The sequence below is a fragment of the Anoplopoma fimbria genome, chromosome 4, assembly GCF_027596085.1.
Source record: "Anoplopoma fimbria isolate UVic2021 breed Golden Eagle Sablefish chromosome 4, Afim_UVic_2022, whole genome shotgun sequence".
NCBI classification, from domain to species: Eukaryota; Metazoa; Chordata; class Actinopteri; order Perciformes; family Anoplopomatidae; genus Anoplopoma; species Anoplopoma fimbria.
In genome coordinates, this window is record NC_072452.1 from 16,258,932 (window position 1) to 16,286,883 (window position 27,952).

The following is a 27,952-nucleotide window of genomic DNA, read 5'->3' on the forward strand; positions in this document are numbered from 1 at the left end:
GCTCTAATGACACAGCAATGAAGATTTAGGATACATAGAGGATTGGTATTCATAACACATAGAAAGAAACGTCTAAGAAATATTTATTTGACAAACAAACATATACAATACTTGTTTATTTCTATTAAATGCTATAATGCCACTCAGAGAAATGTCACTCAGAGATTAGACCCTTTTTCAGGGACTATTTTTGAGCTCTCGTGATAATGCCTAATGAACATGTATAGGTGAAATAAGAACATTTTAATCATTCAACGACACTTTGTGCTTTTCGTAATTGATGTTGAATTCCTTTGTGTTCTGTATTCTCTGTCAGAGAGGTGATTTCCTTCGCTGGTCATCTCAACCCTCCATGGCTTCAATTGAGATGTCTGCCCTGTTGGCATGAAATGGACAAACAGCTGATTCTGTGAGTCCAACATTACATTACAAGATAATTCACGTAACGCATTTTATATAATTTTCAACATTATGCAGACTACCCCTTTTTTGCATATGGATAATATGGGCTATCTATTGCATGCATACAGTAATAGCTGTATTATAACTTCTCAATTAGTCGCCATTGAATGATGTAACAAAAAAAGCATCTTGGAGGTGGAACAACACAGGATCAAATGTAATATTTCACACAAAACTGTTTGTTTTACGTCATGTATTGTATGTAATATGTTTTGTACTTTCTGTGGACCCCAGGAAGATTAACAGCCACTAAGGCGTCAGCTAATGGGGATATAGGTAATAAACAAACAAAAAAATGCAACACGTTTCTGGGATGAAGAGTTTACTCATTCAAGGGTCATCATATCAATGCCAACCCTTTACTTTGGAAAGGCTTGTCTTACAAATTAAACAGTCATTTGATTGTTTTGTCAATGTACGTCATGAACTTGATCTAACATTGCAGTTTTGAGATTAGGTAGCAATTTCATAGGGAAGATATGCATTGTAGCCCTTGAAGAAGTGAACATCCTAAAATGCACTGAATTGGAGGTGACCTCACCTGAACTAAGGAGGGCTTTAATCCAATTGGCTGTGGTTTATTAAACACAAACACAGAGTAGAAAAATATAAGAAGCATGTCACAAACATCAAAGCCACAGGTTAATACATTCATAGAGACTAGTTTATACTTACACTTCTGCTCAGGATACAGCAAAGACATGAAATAGAAGGATATAAGGAGAGGACATGAAATATAACCTAGTCAATAATTAATCAATGCTATCTTTTTGTTTAAGGATAATGTTTTAGGATTAAGTAAATGCTGTAAATGGCAATTATATGCAAAAAAGACTGCCCTCACCTGCAGGTTTTGGGGACATCAGAGTCAGAGGAAGCTCCACAGTGACATCGCTGAAGATGAGAAAAAAAAGTTTCATCATTAAAAATATACAGAATAGTAATTTATTTAATATTCCCACAAATACCATGTGACCACAGATGAAGGAGAATCAATATTTACCTTCCTGTTAAGCCACCCAGCAGGCTTTTGGGGAGAAAGAAGACAATAAAATAAACCTTTAGTCTGCACAATGTGAAGTATCATGCATAAATATTTTCTATTCAGTTGAGCCTTACCCTCCGCCACCCATCACTAGATTGACCTTGACTTTATAGGCGATGATGATTCCCTGCATCTCCTTTTCTCCTTGACTCCTGTGAGGAGACAGAAATAGTTTAGCTTCCAGAGCTTTCGGATTTGGTCTAAGACACGATAAGTGGATGACACAATGCAGGGTTCTATCACCGCCACCACCACCTCTCAATAAGAGGATGAAAACCAATCCTTAGCTCACAGTAAGCCCACTGATGAGAGACTTGTGGCTTACAGGGTAGTGGATGCTAGGTGGGTGTCCTCGTCTTTTAGCCGTCCGTCCACTGAAAGACCTCGCTTCTCTTTGTTGTTGGCCAGCAGGGGGGTTATTTGGAAGGACTTCTCGAATGTAGAGTTGGCGTTAATTGTCTCCCTGTGTATAGCAGTGAAATATAGAAATAAATAAGTAATAATACATGTTTAACTCAACAGACATTATACGTGTTAGTTACGTTTTTACTCAATCCATACTGAGATGCAACAATGACATAACATTTTTTTCAGTAAAAGCTGCTTTGAATTAATTTAATGGAGAATTGTGAGAATTTAGTTATAACAAGGACTTACATAGATTTAATTTCTCAGAAAATGCTAATTAATACATTCATTAAATTGAATCTCAGATCCTGCTAATAAGCCTCTTTTGATACAGTGACAGCCTTACCCAAACTCCTCGGAGCAGACTGGCTTGGAGTATGTGTCGGATGAGTAGAGCACCACGTTTGTTAGCTGCTCAACTAAAAAAAGAAATAGCTCTGTTAAAATGTATATATACACATTCACACTTTACACAGATACTTTAACCGTTGCCCATATTCTTTTTCTCTCCTCCCTTTCTAACAAGCTTTACACAGAAACTTTTTTTTAAGAATTGAACTTCAGTCAAGTGTTTATCTTTTCCTTGCTGCTCACCTGAAATTTGGATTTTCTTCACAATTTTGGTGGTTTCATTGTTGACTTTAACCATGACTGTGATTGGATCTCCATGGTAGTAAGTCTAAATATAAAAAATATTTTAGTTGGAATAATTATAGCAAAAGTTATGCATATATATTATGCCAAAACGATAGTATGTACACTTCAATGTACCTCTTTTTCAAGGGATGCTTCCAAGTTAACAGGTTTGTCACTCATCATAAACTGCTTGGCAATATCAGCCTTGGGTCCAGACTTGTTGGTAGCTGGTGCAAATTGTATTTTGCGTACCATCAGGCGACACGTGTCCCTAAGACCACAAAATGCACAGGCAAGATAGTCAGGGATAACCTTTTTATGTGTCCTTTAATGCAACACAAGAGTGGGTTGACAGAATGGTTTGAATTTGAGCATACATACTTCTTCTCAATGACTTCATCTGCATTGTTTGCTGCGTTGGCAATGTATCCTTTAACCTCAAAGTCCACTCCACAAGCCTACAACAGAACAAGACCCGAATACATTTTCTGTTTGTCAACCTTTTAAAGTAGTGTATAAGAGAGAGTGAAAAGGGATAATGAGGAGGGACAGGAGTAGTACCTTGCCAGTATCATTTGGCGCAGGCTGTAGGGAGACTGAGCATGGGAGATTTGCTGGCATCTGAAACAAGTAGAAAAAAGGCACATTAATAATTAACATTTTAAGATGATGACTGAAAAGTAAAGGTGAAGTAATGATATGTGGTTTATTGATCTCATGTTTGTCTGAAGGACAGTTAATTTGCTATATCAATAGTTAGTTAGTTATAATTCATCACCTGGAATGAAAAGGGACATCCTTGCTCTCCAACTTTCTTCATGAGGGATTCCTGCATTGGTGTTCTGGTTCCGTTATCACCCGTAGGTGGATACACCTGAATGCGCTGTATCCAGATGTCTCTCCTGAAGGACAGCCCGATGACATCCAAGTCGTCGCTTCCATAGCGGAAGGCACAAGCAAGGTAGACAAATACTGCAATAGACAGAGAAATATAATCAGTGTAGTCTTTGTGTGGCATAAATTCGGGAACTATAACATTTTTCTTTGACGGCGAATGAGATAGAAATACCTTTTCTGCCCTCAAGACCAGAGGGGTCTACTTTAATAACACCGTCTGCAAATGAGAGGAGGAGCATTAGATTTAGATCACACAGAGACACATCTACTGTATGTGTGCATATTTGAGGATGTGCCACGCACCAACTACTTCCACTGAATCCACATTGTCCACAAAGTCTCTCCTCCCCAAGTACAGGGTAATCTGAGAGAGACGGAGAAAAAAGAAACAGTTATTCCTCAGGCCAAGGTTACAAGAGTTCGGAAGTTATTTCTGGGAGTTGGAATAGCTACACACAAAATGCACTCCTCCCTATGACCAAGGGGTTGCTTTATAATGACTATGTTATAAAGGCCACTTCCACTTACATGTCCGTTGCCGCTGGTCTTCTTAAATACCCTGAAAAGAGGGGGAAAAAGCAGTGAATTATTTAATTATTTTACACTTTTAGCTCACTGAATGTATTTGATACAAACACAAGACGTCAGAAACTGTTTCGCTTATTTATTTATTTTTCTATTATGATTTCTGTTATTAAATTCTGTACATGGGTGCTGGGTTGACTATAAGACTCATGGAAGTAAAATATTCCTGAAAATCTTTCGGGTTTAATCCTATGTTCCTGCAGAGAATAGACCCGTATTAATGAATGTTGAATATTTCTTGGCAAACGTGGGGAATTTTTAATTTACATATCCCAAAATATTATCTCTCTAAAGATTCCTAGCATTACATAACCTTACAAGCGCTGTCGCTTGTAGCCATAAATACACAGGTGGTGTTTGCCTCTATCAGTGTGTTCCAAGTAATCTCGTTAAAACTTTTACTTTGTCTTGTAAATCTCTCTTCCAAGATCCCATCCACACAATCCATCTTAATCAGGATTTATCCATATCCTGGAGGACTAGAGTGTTAGAGGAGTCAGAGAGGGACTTGTAAGTGCCTCCTCCAAGATGTCACTATCCACTTTGATCCCTGCATGGGTGCAGAGCATTTGTTGTTTCCGTTGAATGAGCCGAGTTTCAAAAATCAGTTTATTAAAACACAATATCGAAGTAGTTCTTTGAATTTAACTTCAATTACAATAATTTAAGGATTAATGTTTGGCAACAGCTTTAACAAATGTCTTTTTTGTCACATTTTAAGGCCTTAAACAATTTAAAGGAAAAGATGTATAAACAAGGTACCATTTCATGATAGCTGTTGAATTATGAAGCAAATGAGTCAAAACTCTTCATACTCACTTTGACATTTTGATAGCAAAGTTATGGATCCAGTCTGCAAATAAAAAAGTTGGAAAGGCTGAGTTACCAAAACATTTCATACAGATAAATCTATGACTATCAGGTTCACTGGTTATTTTTGGATTCAATATCATTTGTAGTTTATTGTAGCATTATGTAGGAGATTTTTAGAAAAATGTATCATCACTGATGAAGTTCATCAAAGACTCATCATGTAATGGTATGGAAACCATAAGTTATGAATAACTTCCTAGTAGAAACAGTATCTTTCTGATTTTACAATTGATTTAACAAAATAAAAATCCTCAACATTCCTAAACCTTTGATCTTATTGATAGTTTGAGTGGTCAAAGCATATGTTCCTGTGAAATTGCCACATTGACAGATCTTCAGTAAATGCTCCTCTTTGCAGTTACTGTAATATCATTAAATCATCTCATTATATTTCTAATGTGTGTAATGTTGGTCAGCAAGAGAAAACCGCTCACTTACCGTGACCTCGGTGTTCCCTGCTGTCTTCTGTAATCCGTCACTGTTGACTGACGGCGTGTCGTGTGGGTTGTGTGCCAATCAATGCCTGTTGTGCTTTTATACTATGACCTCCCAACCTTGGTGCCCTCCCCTCAGCTTACCCAGCTTGACAAAGACGACTGTTTTAGAGAAAATCAGATTAGTTCATTATAAGACTACTGTTTTGGTGCACAGCGTGTGTAAAAATAATGTTGTGTATGTGACTTCAAAAGCTCAGAGACGTGGGCGGTTTTGGGGGGGTGGGTTTTTTGTTTTTTTTACATGTTTATGTGCAGCAGGTTGGAACAATATTGTGCATTAAACACTTTGCACATACTGTCCTCCATATTCGAATGAATAAAATCAGCTTACCCAGATTATGACTGAACAACACCCAGCTCTATATAGTTTTTAATATAACACTCTAAGTACATGTTAAAAAAAAAAAAACTTTTCTTGGAAGCCTAATTATTGAATGACGGTAGGGAAAATTGCAAACTGTCCACTGACATTAGAAACCTGGAGGGGAAATGTTTCTCAAAGTCTATTATTGTAAAAAATGGTGGAAATATTGCTTTTTTTGTGGCTCAGTGATTAAATACTGGGATGCTATTTGATCCTGACTAAGGTTAGAGGATTTCCTTGTGAATGGAGTATCCGTTAATGTTCAAGGACTTCCTTTCTTAAAGCTTAGACAGGAGTAGAGTGGTATTAGTTGGACTTTGGTTGTTATGGGAGCCAACGACAGATGGCTGCTCTGCCAAGCTTTGTGCAATCTGTGCTCATGGCAGGTTTACATAAATCTAAGTGACCTGCCGACTTATGCAAGCAACAATGCTTTGCAACTATTAAAATAGTCATCATGCCATTCAATTCCATTGCTTAAGGTTGGTGTTTGAGTAGGATGCACAGGTTTTGCCTGGCTGATATGTCTCAAAGGACCAACAATCATTGGCAGTGACTTTTAGAAGATCCACTTGCACGCAGAGAGCAATTGAGGTAAATCCAATGGATTGGTGAAGGATCTTCTCACCTCCTCAGACAGCTCTAATTGATTGATCAATGAGGGAGCTGGATGATGGGTTTTATGGATGGCTTGTCACACCCCGACAGTCAAGGATAAAGAATTCTATTGTTGGATGTGTGTGTTGGACTCCATTCAACTGTCATATAAGGGCAAGGGTTGAGATCTCTTCAAAGCTGCCCAGACAGGACAGCACTGCTTTACGTTACCCCACCGGATCAACCGCCAGGAGTACGCAGGCAATATAAAGTTAAGCCGTTTAATACATTAAAGGTGCTCCGCTAATCATTCTGCAGCAGTGCTCTACATATTACATGCAGCTTCGCTCCTACATGTATGAATCTATTGGCCCCTGTGGGCAGCGTGCTTTAGTCTGCTGTAGTATATCAGATGTTACTGTAAGAATTCAAGCAAACAATTGCTTTTGGAAGAGTGGTGATTTGTGGAAGCAGTGACTCCTTTATGTAAATATGAGGCTTTTATGTAACTTCAAAATCACAGCCACAGTTTAGGCAGAAAATGGTCAAGCAAACGGAAAACTGATCGTGCTCAGGCTTTTCAAGTCCTATAATTCTATTCTTAATTACAGTTTGAGAAATGCATATTTTTTAAATACAATCAGTTGCATGACATATGTGTTACTGGTATTTGTGCTTGAGACTTGAATTTCATTAGTTTTTTTGATCTCATATAGCTTTGAATATCATTTTTTAAAGGTGTGTCCATAAAGATTTACAATCACAAAACTTAATCTTATCCTATTTGGGCTCCCAGCTGATGTTCCAGGTTCATAACTAGATAATAGACTCAATAAGTGTGAGGCCTTTACATGCAGGATCTGTTCAAAATCAGTAGCATCAGCTTCTCAGGCTGATCTGTAATCAAGTTATTAATTCTTTTTAGCTATAATAGATAACCTGAATGCTTCTATCATCTTCTGTTCTGTCTATTCTATTATTGGCTTTTACAGTCATTCTGATACAGCCTCTGTGCACTTCACCGGGCAAACAAAACCACATCTGGGGGAAACAGTTCTGCCTGAAAGCTTTACACCGCATTGATTCGTCGTGTTAACTGAAACATTCTGTTAATGCTAAAGACATACTGACTATCTATTTATTCTCAGGCTTCTCGTGGGTAAAGACAGGTTTAAGGTTAGTGTAATTGTTAGACAGTTATGAAAGAAATGTGTGAATTGAGTGAATGAATGAATGAATCAGAGCAAGATATCTGATAGAATATGAAAGTATTGTCCAGTGTTTTATACATTACATCTTTAAGATGTGATTCAAAGGGAGAAGTCAGAAGTTGAGAAAGCACCGTTTGTCATATGGCGTAGCTACTGTACATATCTGTATTTTCGTTTTCCTCTTAATCCTATCCAAACTAAAGACACAAAAATATCCAAGGCTAATCTTATTTTCTCTCTCTCTTGGATTTTCTGTCTCCGGTTTGGTCTGTGTGGAGTTAAATACAGTCATATAAGCCCCTTACACTTAATCTGGAGCTACTTTTGGCAAGCTCTTTACATAGACAGTCAACATCGTCCCTCTGAGGGACTGCTGTGTCGTCCCGGTGCATTACAGCACCATGGTATTACCACTTCTTAATAACACAGTCTTCAGCGTGTGGCTAAATTGAGGCAGTGAGGCTGTCTTATTGTCGTTGACAGGAGCACAATCAGATATGACTGATGGTGAACTCTGTGAAGTGCTGTTACTATGTTGTTGTACAGTACTAAAGTCAACATCGTTAATTGAAATGATAAATGCACTTTAAACACAGACAAACCTCTGAGTATGAAGTGAGTGATACAGGGAGCTTACCTGTTAGCTTTCTGTCAATTATGCACTGCAGCTCACATTTGACCTTTGGCCTGCTGTATTTTTGGCAGCTGATACTCAACTGTTGGTGTAACTTCAAAATGTTGGTGTCACCATCAGTTTGAAAGATACATATCTGTTATGAGCACAGCCAGAGCACATATTCACCATCCATTTCTTATTCATGACGTGGTTCGCTGAATTGTGTTGTTCTTTAAAACATAATCGTAGAATTAAATAAATGGCTTTTGTTATTGTTATATATCTTAGATTTTAATCGATACTTTCTGTTTTTGAATTATTCTTTTTTTTTATCCTCTGGTGCAGGCTTTAAATGAAACCCAATATGTTTTATAGAAAGCTCCAATACTCTTTACTGTTGGCTCACATATTATATAATCAAGGCCTGGCTTCCTACCTGGCCTTGATTATATAATAAAGAGTAATGCTATGTATTTCCATGGAGGTACTGCTCTGTATCAGCACAGCTACAGCTCCTCAAGCATCTCTGTCATCCAGATAGGTTGTCTAAAACTATGCAAATTAAATTCTAAATTTGATCTCACAGCCGGTGTGGTAGATGAAAGCGAGCAGGCAGTTCTTAGAAATGGAGAACATCTTTCTGTCTCAGTGTCTTTCTCAGTATCCTGCCCAAACTACTGCTTTCATATGCAAAGCATTTATATCTGGATGGAGAAGAGAAAGTAATCATCTTACTCTAAAGATTGGGACTTTGCTACTAATTATTAAGTTTTGTGGTTTAGGTAAATGTTATCAGCCCTACATAGGAGATATATATCTTCAACAAAGCTTGTGTTGTTGTAATGATGAAGCTTAAACAAAAGTTATTTTTTGGTTGCTGAAACCAAATCATTGATCATTACATTTTGTACACATATCCATTGTCCTCAGAGGATGAACCATAATGACATTGGTGACCCACTGATTTTCCTGCTAATGCCACCAGCAGGTCAGTGTTTTTACTTATCCAGTACAGTATGTCAACATCTATTGGATGGATTGGCACACAATCTTGTACCAACATCCACAGTTCCCAACTGAAACTAAAACTGAAACCTAAATTAATATAAACAGTGTAAAATGTTGTTATTTAACTGAAATTAGATATAAAGGATATCCTTTAAGAAGAATGAAAACTAAACTGAAATGATATTGCCTGTTAAAAAACCCCAATAAAAATAGAATGAAAATTAACATAAATTCGTTTTAGTTTTGAGCTATAATATATATCAATACCGAAAAAAGTAGACAGCATGACATTTTGTAACATGTGCCACGGGAATTGAACAGACTTGACATTCCAATAGATGTAATGCAAGTGCTGCATTTGCATTACATTGGACACAGAGTAGCAAGCAAAAATAAAAGATTATATATCATGGCCATTCCATTACACAGTTCTCCAACCATGTGTGTTGTATGTTTATGTAGCTACTTCTGAGACATACCTGGCCCTAGCAAAAACAAACTAGAACTAAATATATAAAAACTTTCTGAAACTAAACTAAAACTAGCAAGCACACTCTGAAAACTACTTAAAAACTAAAATTAAATAGAAAAGTTTAAACTAAAATAAAACAAAAAAACAACAACATTTATAACCTCGGTCCCAGATGATGTATTCAACTGACTTTTGCTCCAGCGCCACCATGAGCCTGACATGTTGTTTTGAATGAAATATTGGATTGCCATGAAATTTGGTACAAACAGTCATGTTTCCAGTAGGATGAATTTTAATCACTTTGTGATCACCTTCATCTTTGTCCAATATTTTGATTTATGACCACCTCTATACCTGCAAAATAAAGATATTCCCCTCAGCCTCAGTTGTGTTTTGTTAAGTGCTTCTTTTTTAGCATTTCTTTTTGCAAGATTACACGCTAAACTATGAGGACCATCATGTTAAACATCCCTGCTAAACATAAACTGCTAAATATCAGCATGTTTTCATTGTCATCGGGAGCATGTTACCATGTCAACGTTAACATTAAGCTTAAAGCATCGCTGTAGAGCCTCAGTGGAATGTGATACAGTATATCCTTCAATTATGTGCTGTAGATTGCTCAAAGCAATATTGAGAAGTACTGATTACAGATTGAGAGTTAAATCTACAAGTCATCAAATTGGGATTGACTTGTGTCTATTTGTTTTATGGGGCTGCGGTTGGTGGTCGGTACATTTCTGCTGAGTAGTGAGAAGCAGAACAGCAAATATGGGATCAAACGGTTTCCCACAGAGTTATACGCTCCTGCTAATAGGGAAGGAGGGAAGTAGAAGGGCTGAATAATGGGCGCTGTTCAAGGAGGGCAAAAATAAGAAAGCGAAGGATGATCATAACCATATGGAGGCTGCTTTTTGCTGAGAGGGAAGGATTGTGCAAGAGAGGAAGGGAAGTTTAGGGAAGGGTGACGAAAAGGAAAAGGTCGGGACAGGAGAAAGAAAGGGGGGAAAGAAAGTAAAAATGACTGCAAGAGCATGAAACATCTGAAGATAAAGATGATGAAAAAAGAAAGAAGGAAACTGAGGATAAGCCTGGCAGCTCACATGTGTGTGGTAAGCTGTGTTTTTTTTCTGTTTGGAATTTGAGGGCAGGGGGCCGAGGGAGGAAATAAGTCAAGAGAGGAGAGAAGAGAGAGAAAAAAGGAAGCAGTCTGCTGTTTCACACACTGGTTGAGTTGAGCCCCTCGCAAGAATTCTCCCTGGCTATGTCGGCCATCTGGAATGTCGAGTCACTTCCTCTGTCTGCCCGGCGCTCTAACGGGGTTGTCCTCTGCCTCTCTGCTCCCTCCCTCTGCTCTGACAGCACTCTGAAGAACCGCCGGAGTCCAAGCCAGTGCGGACGGGACGCCACTGACAAGACGCACACGCCAGCACACCAAACATCCAGCATGAAAGTGAGACCCCCGGAGAAGCCCACGTCCAACTCAGACACACTCTAAATGGAATCTGGGCTTGGACGACGCAAAGACAACTGCAGTCATCAGCTGGGCTTTTTGGAGGGTGTTCCTATTCCCTTATATGGCAACAGAGCTGGGAAATCATTTGAATTAGTCTGGTTTCTGTTGCATGCCTGTCCCATCTGGTATGTTTCTACTTCTGCCCTGTGCGTGTGTGAGTGTGTGGGCGCCGTGTGTGCGGCTCGATTTGTTTGTTTTGCCATTCTTGGCTCTTCTTTTCCTGTTGTTTGCATGTGGGCTTTTTGTTTTGGGACAAGAGGGAGGGCTTGTGTTTGTGGTTAAGCTAGAGGCACCGTCATCGCCTCAGGGGTGGCAGCTTCATTCAGACTGTGCAGCACCTCTCGCTGTTTTTCCTCTACCTCCCTCCCTCGCACCGCTGTGATGGTCTGTGTTTGTTGGAGCAACACACCCACCTGGGTGCAGCGGATTGCAACCAAAAGCTGAAACCGGGTCTCTCTACACACAGATATTATCAGAAAGGTGGACTGGAGCTTCTTTAGAGGAGCAGTCTGTTGTTTGACTGGACTAACCTCACAATCAGCTGGATGTTTCTTCTTTTATTCCTCCATTGCAACAGGATGTGTGACCCTGAAGGAACCAACAGGGACCCAGGAAATGCTAGCTGGTTTAGACAAGATGATGGGTTGTCTGCTTGAAACTTTGAAGAAAAGGATCATGGGAAAGTAAAAATACTAAATTAGACCTCTCAAAACAATCTGGTGCTGACAACTTGATTGGCACTCCGCCAGGTTAATGCCAGTCTGACAGTTAACTTGTGTTGCGTCAAGTTCATCACCTCATGTGGATTACTTTTATGAACATATCTCGCAACATTGATTGCCATGGCTACGGCAGCCTGGTATCATCGTGACATCAGCCGTGTGCACGCGGAGGACTTGCTGGCACGGGCGGGGAGGGATGGCAGCTACCTAGTGAGAGACAGTGAGTCTGTGCCAGGAGCCTATGCATTGTGCCTGCTGTGAGTATACACACAAATACAGCTTTTCTTATCCATCACAATCAAACATAATTGCCCATCCCACGGTACTTTAAACTATTATGACATCTTAGACGGTAAGAGCACCTGTGAACCTGTTCTATAAATGTATTTGTAGGTGTAGATCCTAACTGAAAAGAAAGGGAAAAGTAAGCGAACGTGACTCTCTTCACTCCACCACAAATCATTTTTTTATAGAAGTTACCAAACTTTTTCTGTCTAATCTTAAGTGCTCCACCTCCTTCGAAATACTTAATAAATGATTCACTCAGGAAGTTGTAAACGCTGCCCAATGTGAGAAGAAACAGTTATACTTAGTGTAAAACCATATCTAATTACCTTACTCGCGAAACTTTTTGACTTTGGCGAACGGGGTTGGAAACTATTCATAAATGCGACATTTTTGAAGAATGTCCCCATCTGTAAATTGTTTCAGCAGCTTCACTCCCCCCTCTGTCATATCCATCACTTTCACCATCATCGGCCAGCACAGACTGACTTTAAGTGCTGTGTGAAGGCTGGGCTAACCCTCACACATACACCCTCTCCAGACTACTCACACCGTCCTGTCCGAACAGCGTCCACCTCAGCCAGTCAGACCCTGGCCCAGGACTCCCTGTTTCCCCTCTTTCCCCTATTTCTTCCCCGGGGCCCCTGAAGGAGGGCGGGAGCTCCAGCGACCGCACTACGCTGACTGCTCATCAGCCTGAGCCAGATACATTCCTGAAAGCTGAGCCGGGGCGCTCGCAGTGCTCCCTCTTTCCCTTCGTTCTTTTCCCAATATGTCATTCCCTCTTTTAGCTTTTTAAATATCTCCACACATTTGATTCAGTCATTCTGCTAATCATGTTTTCCCTTTGTTCAGGAAAACACACAGTAGCTGACTGATTTAAAAATGGCCTCATCATTACGTGCTGCCTGAAACAGATTCCTCTGACGTGACTGGAGATGATGATCTAAGTGTCTCTCACACATTGTATAACTAAAACAAGACACGTCATTAGCAATCTGTAAAACAACTGGCGCCTTATTAAGAGAGTTACAGTTTCTTTAACTACAGTTAGACATCTGGTCCTTATTTAAACAATACATTTAAGTGTATTTTCCCTTTGAATGTTTGCTCAGAAGCGTGTTGTACTAATTTGCCATGGCATTAATAACACAGTTTTTTGTGGTTTCCAAAGGTTCCAACGTCATGTTCACACCTATCGTATTCTTCCCGACGCAGACGGCCTCCTCGCAGTTCAGGTGAGTGACACTGAATCCTTCGCCCGACCAGGAAGAACAGCAGAAAGTAGAGAGACAATAGATGTCTTGGCACAAACTGTACACACAGAGAGAGACACAGTCGGTCAGATGGAGTCAGAGGGATCAAACAATGGTTTGTTATTGTCTGTTATAGGGAGAACAGGAACATGTTTGTGTTTCCTCTCTGTGCTCTCTCTGTTACGACTGCAGCAGCCTCCTTGTTTGAATGGCATCTCTGCCATGTGGCCTCCTGCTTGCAGCATAAGCGCCGCAGCACAGAGGAGAAATTGTTTTTTATGTCTCAAAGATTCCTACTCAACCCACACACTAGGTCACTGACCAATGAGTGTGCTTATTTGTTATGTGTATGTATGGGGGTGTTTGTATTGGACATAATGACTCTGTGGGATGTGGCAGAGTATAAGCCAGTAATGGTAGGAGTCTGTTTTTTGATACTCTGAGCAGGGGGCCATTAAGTCAGCAAATGAGCTAATTATTCAATGATAAAAAAACACACACAAGCACGTTTTCAAGCACGTACGCACAAAGTGGGTGAGATAAAGCGAGAGAGTGAGGGAAATAAACAGTTTCAGAGCCTTAACCAACCAGCAAATCATCTGTGGCTTTTTGTTTTTGGACTTTAATATGTCTGCATATTAAAGTCCAATAACGAGTTTATTAATGATTGTCTGGCAGTCGTTTTTTAAGCCTTTGACTTGGAAAAGTCCTCTGCTTTCAAATGAAGACCTTAAACTCTGTTGCTATTTCAGTCTTGTTTCCACTGCCATCAGTATAAACCTCCAGTACGTATTTTCCCTCACTGGATTTGCTCCACTAACTCACAAGTCACATGCTTGCCTTTTTGCTTTTCCAAGATGGCCATTGAGATATTTTGGGGCCCTTTCTACTCTCTTACTGTCTCTTATTCCTTGTCATTTCTTTTTAATAGCTTTTCAAGAGATCCTTGTGGTACAAAATACTATTTGAAGAGTTCCTGGCAAAACGGACGGGTAGCTCGAGCCAAAAAATGGTTTTCTTTAACCGCAAAATGAAAACAGAAAAACTCTGTATAAGGGCACAGGAAACGAGTGTGCTTGGTATTGTGGTCTGACGTGAACCCTGTTGGTTTTGTGCATGTGACCTGTAGCGTTGTTAGCATGTATGCACACAGCACCTGTGCACAGCATGTGTGTTTATTTATTCTTAATTTTTGTCTGTGCTGCTTTGAGTGCCACTGAAGTGTAACTGTGCAGGTTTTTGTTGGAAAGTTTGAGAGTAGACTTGCTTATGCTTCTGGCTTAAAAGTATGACCATAAGCATGTAAACACTTCCTTGCCATGTTTTTTTTTTGTTGGGAGGGGGGGCTTTTTATTCTCACTGGGGATGTTGAACCACAGGGAAACATGGAAGACAACGGCTGTAGCTTTCATTGATGTCATCTCTCCTGTTCGGTGAAGGGCAGCGCTTTTCTAGACCCCTGAGACGATTTTTATCAAAGCAAATCATCTGCATGTGGCTTTTTTTGTCATGCAAATAAATACTTGTGGTTTGTTCTCCCAAGCGAGATTTCAAGTGTGGAAACATATATACATAACATACATGTAAATAACCACATATAGTGTGCAAGCTAGAATTGGGCAGTTATTTCAATGTATGTTCAAAATTTAGACCTCACAGTAGCATAGTACATCTTCCCAGGTTTTTTTATTTTTATTTTTCTAATGTGAGTTTTATCAACTCTGTTGTATAAATATTTTTTGAGAAAGAACAAGAAAGGGAATTTGCAATAAAACTATATTTAGTAAGACACTGTAGACGACGACATTTAGTTTGACAACCTCATATCTTTATAGTTGTCATGTGTATTGTAATTGCTTATAAACCTGTATTACACAAAGCAAGTTTACCAAAAGAAAGAAAGAATTTAATTGATTTAAATTGCAGCATATATATATATTAAAAAATGTGTTTCTCAGTGCAACATCAGTGCGTTGCGTGCTTGTGCAGATCATAACTCTTATCGTCTACAGTGCTTTTGTTTACAGTTTCTGTGGTCTTTCCAGTTTATGTTTAAAGCAATGACAGACTGTTAGCACGCATACATGTTCATGGGATTATTACAGTACATGCACTCACTGACTTTTGACATGTGTGTGTGTGTCTCACAGACAACACAGGGGGTGCAGGTAAACTGTTTCCGGACCCTGGAGGACCTGGTGTTGGGGTACCAGCATCCCCACAAGGGCCTGGTCACTCCTCTGCTCTTCGCTGTTCCCCGTGATACAGACGCTGGGGAAGAGAGCTCAGGTGAGCCCGCTATCTGTTATCAAAACAAATAACCAAACAGTCTATATATCGTGCATGATACACAGGAAAATATTACGTACTTGTAGAAACTGTGCTCCTTTCAGGGCTGCGTATTCATTGTTAATTATCAATGTTTGACTTTACGCATGCACAGATGATGAGAAGCCCCCTCCAGCTCCAGCCCCTGTCAACACAGTGGCTTCCACAGGAACACCAGCAAAACCAGCGCCTCATACCCTGTTCCTGGATAAGTTGCAAGAGCTGAACACATCCAGGTGTGATTATCAAGCTGAAATGCAGTTTGACAAAAGAAGTTTCTTGCAATAATGCTTATCTATTTTGCATGTAAAATATTTCATATTCGAGAGCTGCTTAATCTGTGTGACAATATGTGTCTGTTCTTAGTTTGTGATTGTTTATTGACTTGAAGTGATTTATATAGTCACATTAATGTGAGTCATGTTCACAGACATTATCTCATTTAAATATGCACCTGTTGTCAATCAAGCATATAGAAAGCAACATATGAAACAATCTTTTGACTTTCTTTTGGCCTATTAATAAACAGTACTGATATAGAACTGATCTGCTGTGCGGTGTGCTAGCAGATAAAACTTAAGCAAAAGCAAAGTCCAGAGGGCAGAAATGTTTCTACAATTTGGACTGAATTCTGCATTTCTTATCGTGTTTACAGTGCTGCGGGTGAGGTGATCGGTCTACTCAATGACTACCTCTTCAGTGAGCTGCCTCTTGACATTGAGAATGTGCACAAAGGGGCAACAACTCTTTGCCACCTCAAGCGTACTCTGGGTTCTGCGTGCCAAGGCTTAAACAGGTCAGTATGCTTTTATTGTTACCGGTGAACCAAACGTGAAAACTATACACTGTTATGACACAGCACACAATACATACAGTCAATGCTCTACACTATAATGTATGTTAATAGATGTATGGTCATTACCAAAGGTTTTGTATTGATCTGATCTACAGTGAAATTGACCTGACTCTCTCAAGTCTGGAAACCCTGGCCAAGGTCTTCGACCATCCGAACTGCTCTTTAACGCACACCAAGAAACAGGTACAGTACAAACCATACTGGATGCTTTCTGAAGAACAGTAAGGAACTATTATATTGTAATATGGTAATCCTTTAGTGTCAGTGATAAAGGTGCATTCTTACACATCCATATACATCAACTCATGGTGCTTTATGTGTTATATTTTTGGAACAAGGGCCCAGAGATGGATATGGATAGCCTGCTGTTTAAGATTTCAGCTTTGGTCAGCCTCCTTTCTTCATTGGAGAAAAAGGTATGTTTCTGAATTTACACAAAGTTTCTTATTGTGGCAAGATTCATGTGAAAATTGATTTCTTGCAATACTGTTGCTTCCTTTTAGTTGCAGTGGTTATTGAGTGATGATGAGGTTTTGAAAAACAGACCAATTGTTTTGTGATGAACAACAGTGGTAAATATGTAACACTGCAAATTCTCTGATCGTAAAGGTATTAAAAGCATTACAAGATGCGGTGACCAATCACAATCTGGCAGTGCAGCCTAACCCACCTCCTCCTGAACCAACACCCACCAATGTAACACCTGTCAAAAACCATGCCAGACAGCTGCCAGTTCACTCCTTTCAGGTAGAAACTTTTTAATTAATAAAAAGATAAATGTTATCTTTTTATTTATTATGACATGCAATAAGACCAATCTTACATCTGATATCTGACCATGTAAACGTGTTAACAGTTGTTTTTCTTGTTGCGTCTAGGTGAAGATGGTGAGGTATGGCAGACAGACTGTTTCTGTGGATGTGGACACAGGAGTGCTGCTCTTTGACAGGAAGGCTGGTTCATTTGGTATAGAGAGGGTCTCACATGACAGAAGTAAGAATATACTCACTTTTTAGTGCCTTGGACATTTCCCTTGCTTGCAGATATAATACATATTGTATAAATAAATCTGCTGCTGTATTTCTTTTGTATCAGTCCTTCAGATTGTAAAGTTCCAGAGCAGTCCGGCCAAGGTACGCATGGTGGTCGACAGCCACCACAACACACCACGGGAAATGACGTTTGAGAGTGCACGGGTAAGGAAAGATAACTGGCTTTATTATTAACTGGAATCAACTGTTTCCTTTTCCATAATTCACTGAGTGGCTTTCATCTCTTTCAGAAACGTGATGCCTTCTGCCAACTCCTCCAGCTGATGAAAACCAGGCACTCTCAGCTGAGGGAACCAGACGTGATCTCTGTGTTTGTTGGCACCTGGAACATGGGTAACCGTAAATGTGATCACAGTCTATTCCACCGTCAGGCAACAGGAGTTGTATTAGAATGATCATTTTTTAATTATTATTTATTGTGTTGTTCTGTGTGCACAGGTGGTTCCCCTCCTCCTCGCAGCCTGCAGTCGTGGGTGACCTGCTGCGGTTTGGGACACACCCCTGATGACTCGACCGCCTTGCTCCCTCATGACATCTATGCATTGGGGACTCAGGAAAACCCTCAGGGGGAGAGAGAGAATGGACAGAACATATCCGAGCAACCCTTCGCAGCCATACTCACATTGACTTCAAACAAGTAATTATGTTTTTCTCTCAAAAACTCTTCTCTTCCTCTTCTTTTTCACAGTTTTTCATCTTCACGTGGTGATTGTTATGTCTATATAGGGTGCATTAACCATAAAGCTACCATATTGTCGCAGAAGAAAGATTCACAAGTTTATATGCCCATAATAGTTAACGTGAACTCCACTGATTCTGCACATCAACTAAACAAACACCTGTTTTGCACAATGATTGCTAGTTAGACATTTTGCTAACATTTTATATTCATATTATTAATTTAGAAATTCATTTTAGTTTGTGCACAATAAATATATTAACCAAAACATTTACAAAATGTTTACTTAACATCCCAGAATGAAGCCATACCCACTAACATAGTTTACTTGCATTGATCTGACATAATTCTCTAAACCAAGATGCATGTCGTTAAAACGATTAATAACAATAATCAATCTCAGTCTTAAGATAGAAAAAAACTCATCCCTCAAATGCTACTTATAAAAATCTCCAAATCAATGTTCATGCTCTCCAGACATTCACCCAGCTGTAAAAACAGATATACAGTTTTTCAAACAAATAATAACTTTATTGTATTTAGTATAACATATACTTGTATAACTGTAAAACCACATACATTATAATGCCTCTGACCTGACAGAAATAAAAATAAATATAATCACAAGGGAACTTCTTTGAGGTTTTACTTCAAACTAAAGAAGGTTAAACATTAGGCTTACATTTTGAAACTAAATATAACTATATTCAACATCTAAACTTAAAGCATATAGTTTTAAGTCTATCCTGTAATGACTGGGTCAACCTTGGCATTTTAGACTTACAAAGCTTGTATTTTATCTTATTTAATAGTATTGTACATGTGAGAAGATGAAAACTCATTCTTCAGTATTTCAAAAGGATCACACAATTTTTACTGGGAAGGAAAATGTTTCAGCAGCATCTCAGATTATAGGAAAGGATCGTGAGAGTGTTTTATATGTTGTCATCGTCAATCTTTTTGGGAATATACTGTATACATACATAGATAATATCAGTCAATGATAGAGTACAATTTTGATGTATTGGTTTTTTTTAGTCTTAAGATATGAACCAAATTGAAAGCAACTCTTCATTTTGCTGAAGAACTGGTCCATTTGGGAAAATAAGTATATATGTTTTGGTGGCTGTGTTAACTGGGTTTACAAAAATGGGTCAAATCATTTGAGAAATCTGTAAGGAAACTGTTCTTGTCTATCTATTGTAATGTGGAGCATTGTCCCGTAGGTGGCAGTACAGTCCCTTTGGAATATGAGGCTGGCTGTGTTTGTGAAGCCAGAGCACGAGAGTCGCATCAGCCATGTGAACACAGCCAGTGTGAGGACTGGCCTGGGAAACACATTGGGTAGGCTGCCCTGCATGACCTCACCACAAATACACGCAAAGCAAATACAGAAAATGTAGAGGATAATGGCTTCCAACCAGAAATAATGCATGATTAACAGAACAAGATTTGTGTTTATTAAGTTTAAGGTTGAGTGTCTCTGTTGTTCCAGGAAACAAGGGAGCCATTGGTGTCTCCTTCCTCTTCAATGGGACATCTTTTGGGTTTGTTAACTGCCACCTGACCTCTGGAAGTGAAAAAGTCCTAAGGTACATTAGGTGTATACATGTGTTTAACACAAAATGTCTATGTTAGAATTGTCTGTTGTAATGTACTGTACTGTACTTTTAATGTTCAGGAGGAACCAAAACTTTGTGGACATCCTCAGACTGCTTTCTCTGGGCGACAAACAGCTCGGCGCCTTCGACATCAGCCTGCGCTTCACCCATCTCCTATGGTGTGGAGACGTCAACTACAGACTCGACTTGGATGTTCAGGTTGGGCCGACTGTTTTCTTTTATTTCTGTAAAATTCATTGCTCCTTTTTTAAGTGCTCTGGTTTAGGACCCTTGAAGACAGTTGAGAAAATATCCTGACATTAATGTTATTGCTTCTCTCTGGTCCTCGCTGATGCAGGACATCCTGAAACATGTATCTAAGAGAGAGTTTGAGGAGCTCATGTGTGCAGACCAGCTGACCAGAGAGAGACACAAGAGGAAGGCCTTTCTCAATTTCAGTGAGTGTCACTTTGCTTTTTGGCTTTTGTTTTGTATTGGTTGCTGCACTTGAATGCTTTTTTACAAAAACAAAATAAATGGTAAATAAATAATTAGACACTGTTTAATTTTGACTCCGCTCTACCTTTGGCTACTTCACTCTGTACTCTTTCTCTGTTTATCATGGTTAAGAGGAAGAGAAGATTGCATTTCCACCCACCTATCGGTATGAACGGGGCTCCAGAGACTGCTACTTGTGGCAGAAGTACAAGACTTCCGGAGTGAGTCATTTCTTGTTACACAAAAGCAGCTCGGAAAAACAGGATAAAGGATACATCAAAAATCTGCACCTTTGAGACACACACAAGCAAGACGTTAATGACTTCATCAAGGTTTTAAGCAGCATTGCTCTAGACAACTATTGGCTGGATTGGCAAGACATTTTGTACAAACAGTCCCTAAATACTTTGGAGATCTAAGTGCAGCCCCACAGAGCTGCTAGCATAGCTTTGATTTATAGTTTTTATTATTATCTTTAAAGATAATAAAAATGTAGACACCAATTAATGCAAAAACCAAACAATACCCCTTTAAAAGGATAATGCATTGAATAAAAGGACTTATATCTAATAAGTAAAGTAAGTGAGTAAAATGTATTTATATAGCGCTTTTCACAGACATAAGTCACAAAGTTCTTAACAGGATCGAAAACTCAAGAACAAGAAAACATAATTAGCACAAGGTTGCCATACAAGGGTTATCAGTTTACAAGGTCAGTTTTAAGAACATGAAACATAAAGGAATGGCACAATAGACAGTAAATTACACAATATAAAGATGGATTAAAAGCAGATTAAAAACAGACCTGGAGCATGAATTTTACCCAAACGCCTGTCTAAACAGGTACGTCATAGCTTTGGTGCTACTGCCTCAAAAGCTCGGTCACCACGGGTCTTAAGGCGAGTGGGCAGGACAGAGAGGACATTTAAAGAGTTTGACCTGAGAGCACGGGGCTGGTACATAGGGGTGAAGTAGTTCAGACACTGCAGACCGTTTAGTGCTCTGTAGGTGAGGGTTAGAATTTTAAAGTGGATCCTGAACGCTTCAGGGAGCCAGTGAAGAGATTTGAGAATGGGGGTGATGTGAGACCGTCTATTTGTCCTAGTGGGGGGCCCTATTGGGTGTTTCCACATGTGTCAGTTATTCCACCTCAACTTTATTCACAAGTCTGGAAGACAGCTTTTCCATGTCTGTAGACTCTCAGTCTTGCTTTTAGATTGATCCAACATAGCTCATGCATGTTTCTTTGATTGAATGTTTCCTTTTGGAGCTAGCTTTAAATGAATTGCTGTGTTAATGTCCTTTACATTAAGGCAACTCTTTGTAGCAATTTGTGTCTTTCATCATTTTTTCAGAAAGACATTGTTGTCATACTTCCGGCCTTTAGGTTTATGTATTTTAGACTCTGATGTTAAATATGTAACACATACTGTTCCAGCAAAGCACAACTACAAAGAACATAGCGTAGAAGCACTTTAAATGTACAGTTGACACACTTCTTAAGATATTTTTACAAGTAACTTAATCCTATTTAAGAGGTCTGTCGGTATAGGTGACTGACAACAGCTGCCTTGTCAGATAAAAATAGGAGGTTAAGAGTTAACCCAAAGTCTAAAAAAGGAACGTCTGGCATAACAGAGAAGAAGATATCTTTCACTGCATACAGTTTGTTTATCTGTTAATTTGATTTGTTGTACAATACTTTGTTGATTTATACGTGAATCTCTTTGTTATAGGTGCGAGTTAACGTTCCATCATGGTGTGATAGGATTCTGTGGAAGTCCTACCCAGAGACACACATCATCTGCACTGCATATGGTAGGATCTGGAGATTAAAATAAATACTTTACGTAGGAAAGTAAACCATTAAATAAGGCATAATCTAAATGTAAAAGAGCAGCACAGAGAGGCCAGGACTTAAGCCTCGACATTGCCAAAGGTTTTGATGCAGCATTCTCAAATTACATTTCCGTGTTTTTTATCTATTTTACCACTGAAAAATGAGAGCAGCCCTCAAAACAAATAACGGTCAACCCCTACATCCTGGTCTGTGGTCCATAAAGAAACAGAGTCATTTCCCTTTCTTTCTGCCCAAGCTTTTGTCTCTGAATAACCTCAGAACACTATCTAAACATAACAAATACCAGATAGTAGCAATACTACTTTTTGTCTCCTGAATCACTACTTTGTCACATCTTGTGAAATATTGCTGACAGCTTATCAGCCTTACAGTGCTGCACAATGAATTTAGCTACTGTAGATATTTAGTGTTGTTACTGCAATTCACATGAGAAAGTAATATGGTGGATTTGTCTCTCACCAGGTTGCACAGATGATATCTTCACAAGCGATCACTCGCCTGTTTTTGCCACGTTCCAAGTGGGAGTGACATCACAGGTCAACTGCAAAACAGGTGCCGTCACTGTGGACACAAACAGATGCAATATGACTGCATCCCTTCATTAAGTGAACAGCATTGTTATTCATTTGTCTCGCACAGATACACATTCAAGCATGGAGAAGGCCTGGATAGAGCTTGAAGGCATCGAGGCCATTGTGAAGACGGCGAGCAAAGCAAAGTTCTTTATTGACTTTCATTCGTCTTGCCTTGAAGGTATGATACCACACGAAAAATACATTTTACATAAAGCCATTATGCAGCAGAATGACAAAGATTCATTCGCTTTATTTTTCTTTGCAGAGACACGACGCTCGAGTGAAAATGACTCGCAGAGCTGTGAAGTTCCCGGGTTTCTCAAACTGGGCTGGTCCTTCAAACAACTGCCAAAGGTTTAAGAGGCTCATTTGGAAATGGCTGAAATTATTGCTAGTTTTTTAAGTAAAATTCTAAACTTTGGATTTGTTTATGTCCGTCATAGCTCCTCCCAATCATGTCCGACATGGAGTATCTTCAGGATCAGCACCTGCTGTTGTCTGTCAAGTCATGTGACGGGTTTGAGTCCTACGGTTGGTCACATTAACTACTCCATTCATAACGTCCCTCTAGGTTTGCTGATGGGTTTCCTTAAAATTAAAGTTTATCGAAAAAGCTGAAATGATAACTATCCTTTTTTTTCCTCTTGAAACTATTTTCACAAGTAGTTTCAATATGTTTTAATACACTTTGCAGCTTTCCTCTCAAGCTCCAAAAATGTGCATTTGTAAGCACTTTTAAATTCACAACTATTTTCTACTGAAATACACTTCTTTCATTTAGTCATCTCTATGCTAAAGAAAGAAAATGTTTACAATACAGTGGATGGTTTACAGTATTTTAAGGCACTGAATTTAGTATTATAAATATACATTTTCTTCTAAAAATCGAATGCAGTTGACCTTCAGTGTAGTTTAACCAGTCTTTGTCTAGTTCTATGGAAACCATGCTGAAACTATCTGGGATGGATAAGTTGATAAGTTGCACTTGAAACGTCTTATTCATCTAGTGAATCACCTTTTTTTTTTAATAGGTGAATGCTGTGTGGCTCTGCGCTCACTCACTGGTGCATCGGAGCAGTTCGAGACCTTTTTGTGTCACAGAGGCGAGGAGATGGGCTCCATAAGAGGACGGGTCCGGGTCCATGTGCCCAAGGATAGACGAGGAACTCGAGAGAAGACCTATGGTGGGTCAACCGGAACATGTCCTCTCTTGCCCTCAGCCTTGCTTGCACTATCACTTCCCACTAAACTTTCATCTCCACTGTCACTGCGTTCTTTGACTCTCCTGCGGGTCCCACATTGCTTCCCCTATTTGGTTCCTCAATGATCTCTCACTTGGCTTCACACTTGCTGGTGTCTATCGACCGCTTCCTCTTTTGACTCCTGAGTGACTGACCAGATGCATCCTGAGACACTGAAACAGGACTGATGAGTGTTATGTCACAAGGTCAGGCACTACAACTTCAACACCCACAAACATCACTATGCTGTTTGAGTGCAAACTGGCATGGCCTTTGGTCTACACTCACCACACTCATGCTCAATATGAAACCTGTTGATTTTCTGTGATTTTACTTTTTCAGAGTGGTTCTCTCTTGAGAAAGATGATAAAGGTCCCGGAAGAGGACACGTGTCTCCTGCATCTACACGGGTCCAAATAAACAGGTGAGGACCTCCTAATTTTCTTTAAAAAAAAATCCCCAATCCTTAGCAATGTCACGAGCCAGGTACCCTCTTTTCCAGAGCAATATTTTGTTTTGGTGTTTTCCAAATCCTCTTCGAGCATGTGTTCTCACCGGTAACTGAAGCCACATGCCCAAATCAATGCAGACCTTGTGTGTTTTTAGCACAGTGCCACAATTGGTCTGAACACTTGCAATGTTAACAGTGAAACCATTACGAAATCTTGCAAAGAAAGTGAGTGAGAATTGAGAACACATTGAGTAACATAAAATAGTAAATCATTTCACAAATTGAAAACATGTTTGTTCATTGCAGGTCCTTGGCAGCTCCTCCCAAACTAACTCCAAGCAGCTACACCAATCCAGCCTACTTCATCTTTGAAGGAGTGTCGGTGCCACGCAGGGTGGAGGAGGCTCTCCCTAAGCGTCGGGACCCTCAGGTGATCTGGTCAGGAAATGAGGCCTTGCAGCTCCCCAAAATCTCAGGACGTCAGGACGTCAGAAGACCCTGTCGCAGATCAGACTTTACAGAGATTGAGATTCCAGCCGTCCCGCCCCAGTACACTCCAGCCAATGACCTTCATTCCCCACACAACAACTCCTCCTATCAGCTTTTTCCGGCCAAAAACCCATCTCCCATACCTCCGCCCTCGAGCAACGCCATGTCACAGTACCAGGAACAGACTTCACAACCCAGAGACAAATACCAAGGGAAAAAAATTGCTCAAGACTCCATACTGCCCGAGAAGAATCTGAGGAACTTGTATATGAATCACTCCGCAATCATCAGGGAAAAAGCCAGAAGGGACCAACATCAGCTTCTCCCAGAAAGGACCAAACCTGTCTGGGCAGCCAAGGTGCCGTCAGCTTTCCCCTACATCCCCACTCAGTTAGCACATTCTCAGGCGTCTGTTCCCTGGATGGTGGATCAGCAGCCCCCTGGACCTACAGGAGACAACTCCCTCACTGCTTTGCAAATGGCAAAGTCCCTCAGCGAAGTTGACTTCTTCCCTACAGTGCAGAGAGGCCCATCCATACCCAACCATAGGCCAAGTTATAGAAATGGCCCCTCCATGCATGGAGATAGAGGCTACAACTGGGACACAGAGGTAGGACTCTCCTCTGAAAGACAGTTTTTAAAAAAAAGATGCAACTCCTGGTGCTCTTTTAAAAAAAATATCTATCTGCTTTATCTCAATGCAGGTGTCTGTACTCCAAGGTGCACCAGAGACTGTGCGGGAGCTTCTCAGTGCTCTGGGTCTTCAGAAATACACCCTGGGACTCAGCCTTAATGGCTGGGATGATCTGGATTACTTCAGGTAAATGTTGAATAACACGTTCCACAAGCCGCACTTAGTAAGGCTCTAGTTACTTCATTTAATAGACAGACACAAATAATGTGGCTACTGTTACTACACAGACACGGAGCAAGATATATTTGTCTGTAGAGATAACCTCAGCGTTCATAAGACGGTTGCAATAAAATTACTGGCATGTATGTGACAGTCATGTTCATCTGAGTGAGAGGACTGAACATGATGTCAGGTTAAAATAAATTGATAAAAAAAAATGGTGTGAACTTACAAAGATTTACAGACCGTTTATGAAGTTATAAACTTCACAAACTACGTAATAATCAGTATTCCAGTCAGGTTTGATTCAGTGTCCTTTCTCCTCTACAGTGGCATCACTGAGGAGGATCTACGTGCCGCAGGAGTGACGAACCCTTCGCACCGACGCAGGATCCTCGAGAACCTGCCCAGGAACTGGAACTGACGCACACAGATGAAAAACATTGCTGGTACGAAGCCTGGTAGTCCGCTCAGTTAGAACCCGAAAAAACTGTTCAAACCGAGATCTGAAAGGTGGACATACTGATTGGACATCCATCACACCAGCTGGACTTTACCACAGCCCTGCCGTCTGTACATTTACTTAATCAATACTGTAACAATAGTTGGTCTGTGTCAACACAGCAGGGAACATGGCGCAGGAAGTACTCGTTGCACAGTCTGCTTTATTCATCTATCCATCTTGTCGGACAATGAAAGCGTTGGGTGATCTGAATGGAAAACCTTGATGTGTAACTGCAGTAACTGACACATATACAAATATTGATTACGGTATCAAGGGCTCATTGATTTTGTGTTAAATGAATTTTAAATGACTATAAAAATGTAGTCCTTCAATTTCCAGTGTTCACTCAAGGTTAGTGTTCACCATTCACCTTCATCCCTTCCACTGTGTGCTTTCCATTACTCTGCTATTATTGAGCCTGGATCCGAGCTTGTAAAAGCCCTCTATTAAACCTATGGAGCATAAAATCCATAGCTGTACATATCTACTGGAACAGCGTCTGTAAAGTTGGTATAGAAGGACCTGCCATATCTCATTTTGTTTACCGTCCCATAATGTTGCTATCATGTCACTTAATCAGTACCAATGTCCACTGTGCATGTTTTATGCAACGTTTTGTAAAGTAAAGTGCATAAAGCAAGTCTTGACCGTCACCAAGCAACCACAAGTGTTATTTCATTCTGTCGAGCAGCTGGAAACAGAGAAATCACTTCTTTGAGTGATTTCTCTGTTTCAGTGCTCATATCACATTATCCTACCATGCTGCATTTTGTTGATTATTGACATCAAGAAATTAGGTTTAGCCTGTTTAATGGTCTAATTCTGCAGTGCATATGGTTTGCAAGAGGAGAGAGTTTTTAAAACCAGACATGCAATCCATAGCTAAAAGATTAAGCTTCTCTTGAATTGGCAGTCATGCAAGTATCAACCCACTTTGTGCTGCTAGCAAGGTTTAATCAGGCAAAATATTTTCTTATCACATTACAGCAAGTGCAGTTGCTCTAATTTTTCAGCGTCTTCTTGGAAAGTGCATAGAGAATATTTCCTAATACTGGATGACTGACTAAGAATCATTGCTTTTCCAGTGTAAAACAACTTGCATAAATATGATTGCATAAGTTCTAACCGATATACATGGTGAATGACATGATGGCCAAGTCCATGAACAAACATGTGAAAGCTGTATTTATCAGCAGAAAGAGAGGAAGCAACTGAGAATCAGATCCTAGAATAACTTAATATTCCTCTCAGTGTGTGAGTGTCTGTGCTGTTGCTGTTAGCATTTAGTCAAAGTAGTTACTCATTAAGGCATGACCAAACACATCCCTCTGTCTTCTGACAGCAGGCATATACTCACTGTAGTGATGTCATCACCCAAAATACTGCTTGGAATGTTTGGCAACATGCAAATCCAAGAAAAAAAATGTGGGAAAGTATTGATTTTCTTTCTTTTAAAACTCAGATGTTTAATGAAACAGGGTTTTAGACTGACATAGTTGGTCTGTGATTTCTC

The 27,952-nt window shown here is 39.8% G+C and overlaps 2 protein-coding genes across 2 annotated transcripts; one reads left to right on the plus strand and one right to left on the minus strand.

Annotated features, from left to right (window-relative positions):
- Window positions 1-1,280: 1,280 nt before the first annotated feature.
- On the minus strand, window positions 1,281-4,012 carry arr3b (arrestin 3b, retinal (X-arrestin); the record flags this gene model as incomplete). Its single annotated transcript, XM_054597125.1, has 13 exons — window positions 1,281-1,356; window positions 1,466-1,489; window positions 1,582-1,659; window positions 1,833-1,970; window positions 2,262-2,334; window positions 2,510-2,594; window positions 2,687-2,822; window positions 2,933-3,009; window positions 3,113-3,172; window positions 3,330-3,523; window positions 3,621-3,665; window positions 3,752-3,812; window positions 3,977-4,012. Coding segments are annotated over 13 exons (1,083 nt in total), but the record flags the coding sequence as incomplete, so codon positions are not given.
- Window positions 4,013-11,460: 7,448 nt separating this feature from the next.
- On the plus strand, window positions 11,461-27,086 carry inppl1b (inositol polyphosphate phosphatase-like 1b). The gene is given in 28 exon segments (XM_054597326.1): window positions 11,461-12,166; window positions 13,369-13,432; window positions 15,601-15,739; window positions 15,894-16,014; window positions 16,434-16,574; window positions 16,730-16,817; window positions 16,973-17,050; window positions 17,244-17,381; window positions 17,513-17,627; window positions 17,730-17,830; window positions 17,917-18,019; window positions 18,125-18,252; window positions 18,255-18,323; window positions 19,592-19,709; window positions 19,861-19,957; window positions 20,047-20,185; window positions 20,325-20,424; window positions 20,597-20,685; window positions 22,201-22,282; window positions 22,788-22,877; window positions 22,965-23,078; window positions 23,166-23,254; window positions 23,344-23,431; window positions 23,932-24,084; window positions 24,484-24,565; window positions 24,899-25,691; window positions 25,786-25,901; window positions 26,265-27,086. Coding segments are annotated over 28 exon segments (3,666 nt in total). The 5' UTR covers window positions 11,461-12,029; the 3' UTR covers window positions 26,359-27,086.
- The last annotated feature ends 866 nt before the right edge of the window (window positions 27,087-27,952 follow it).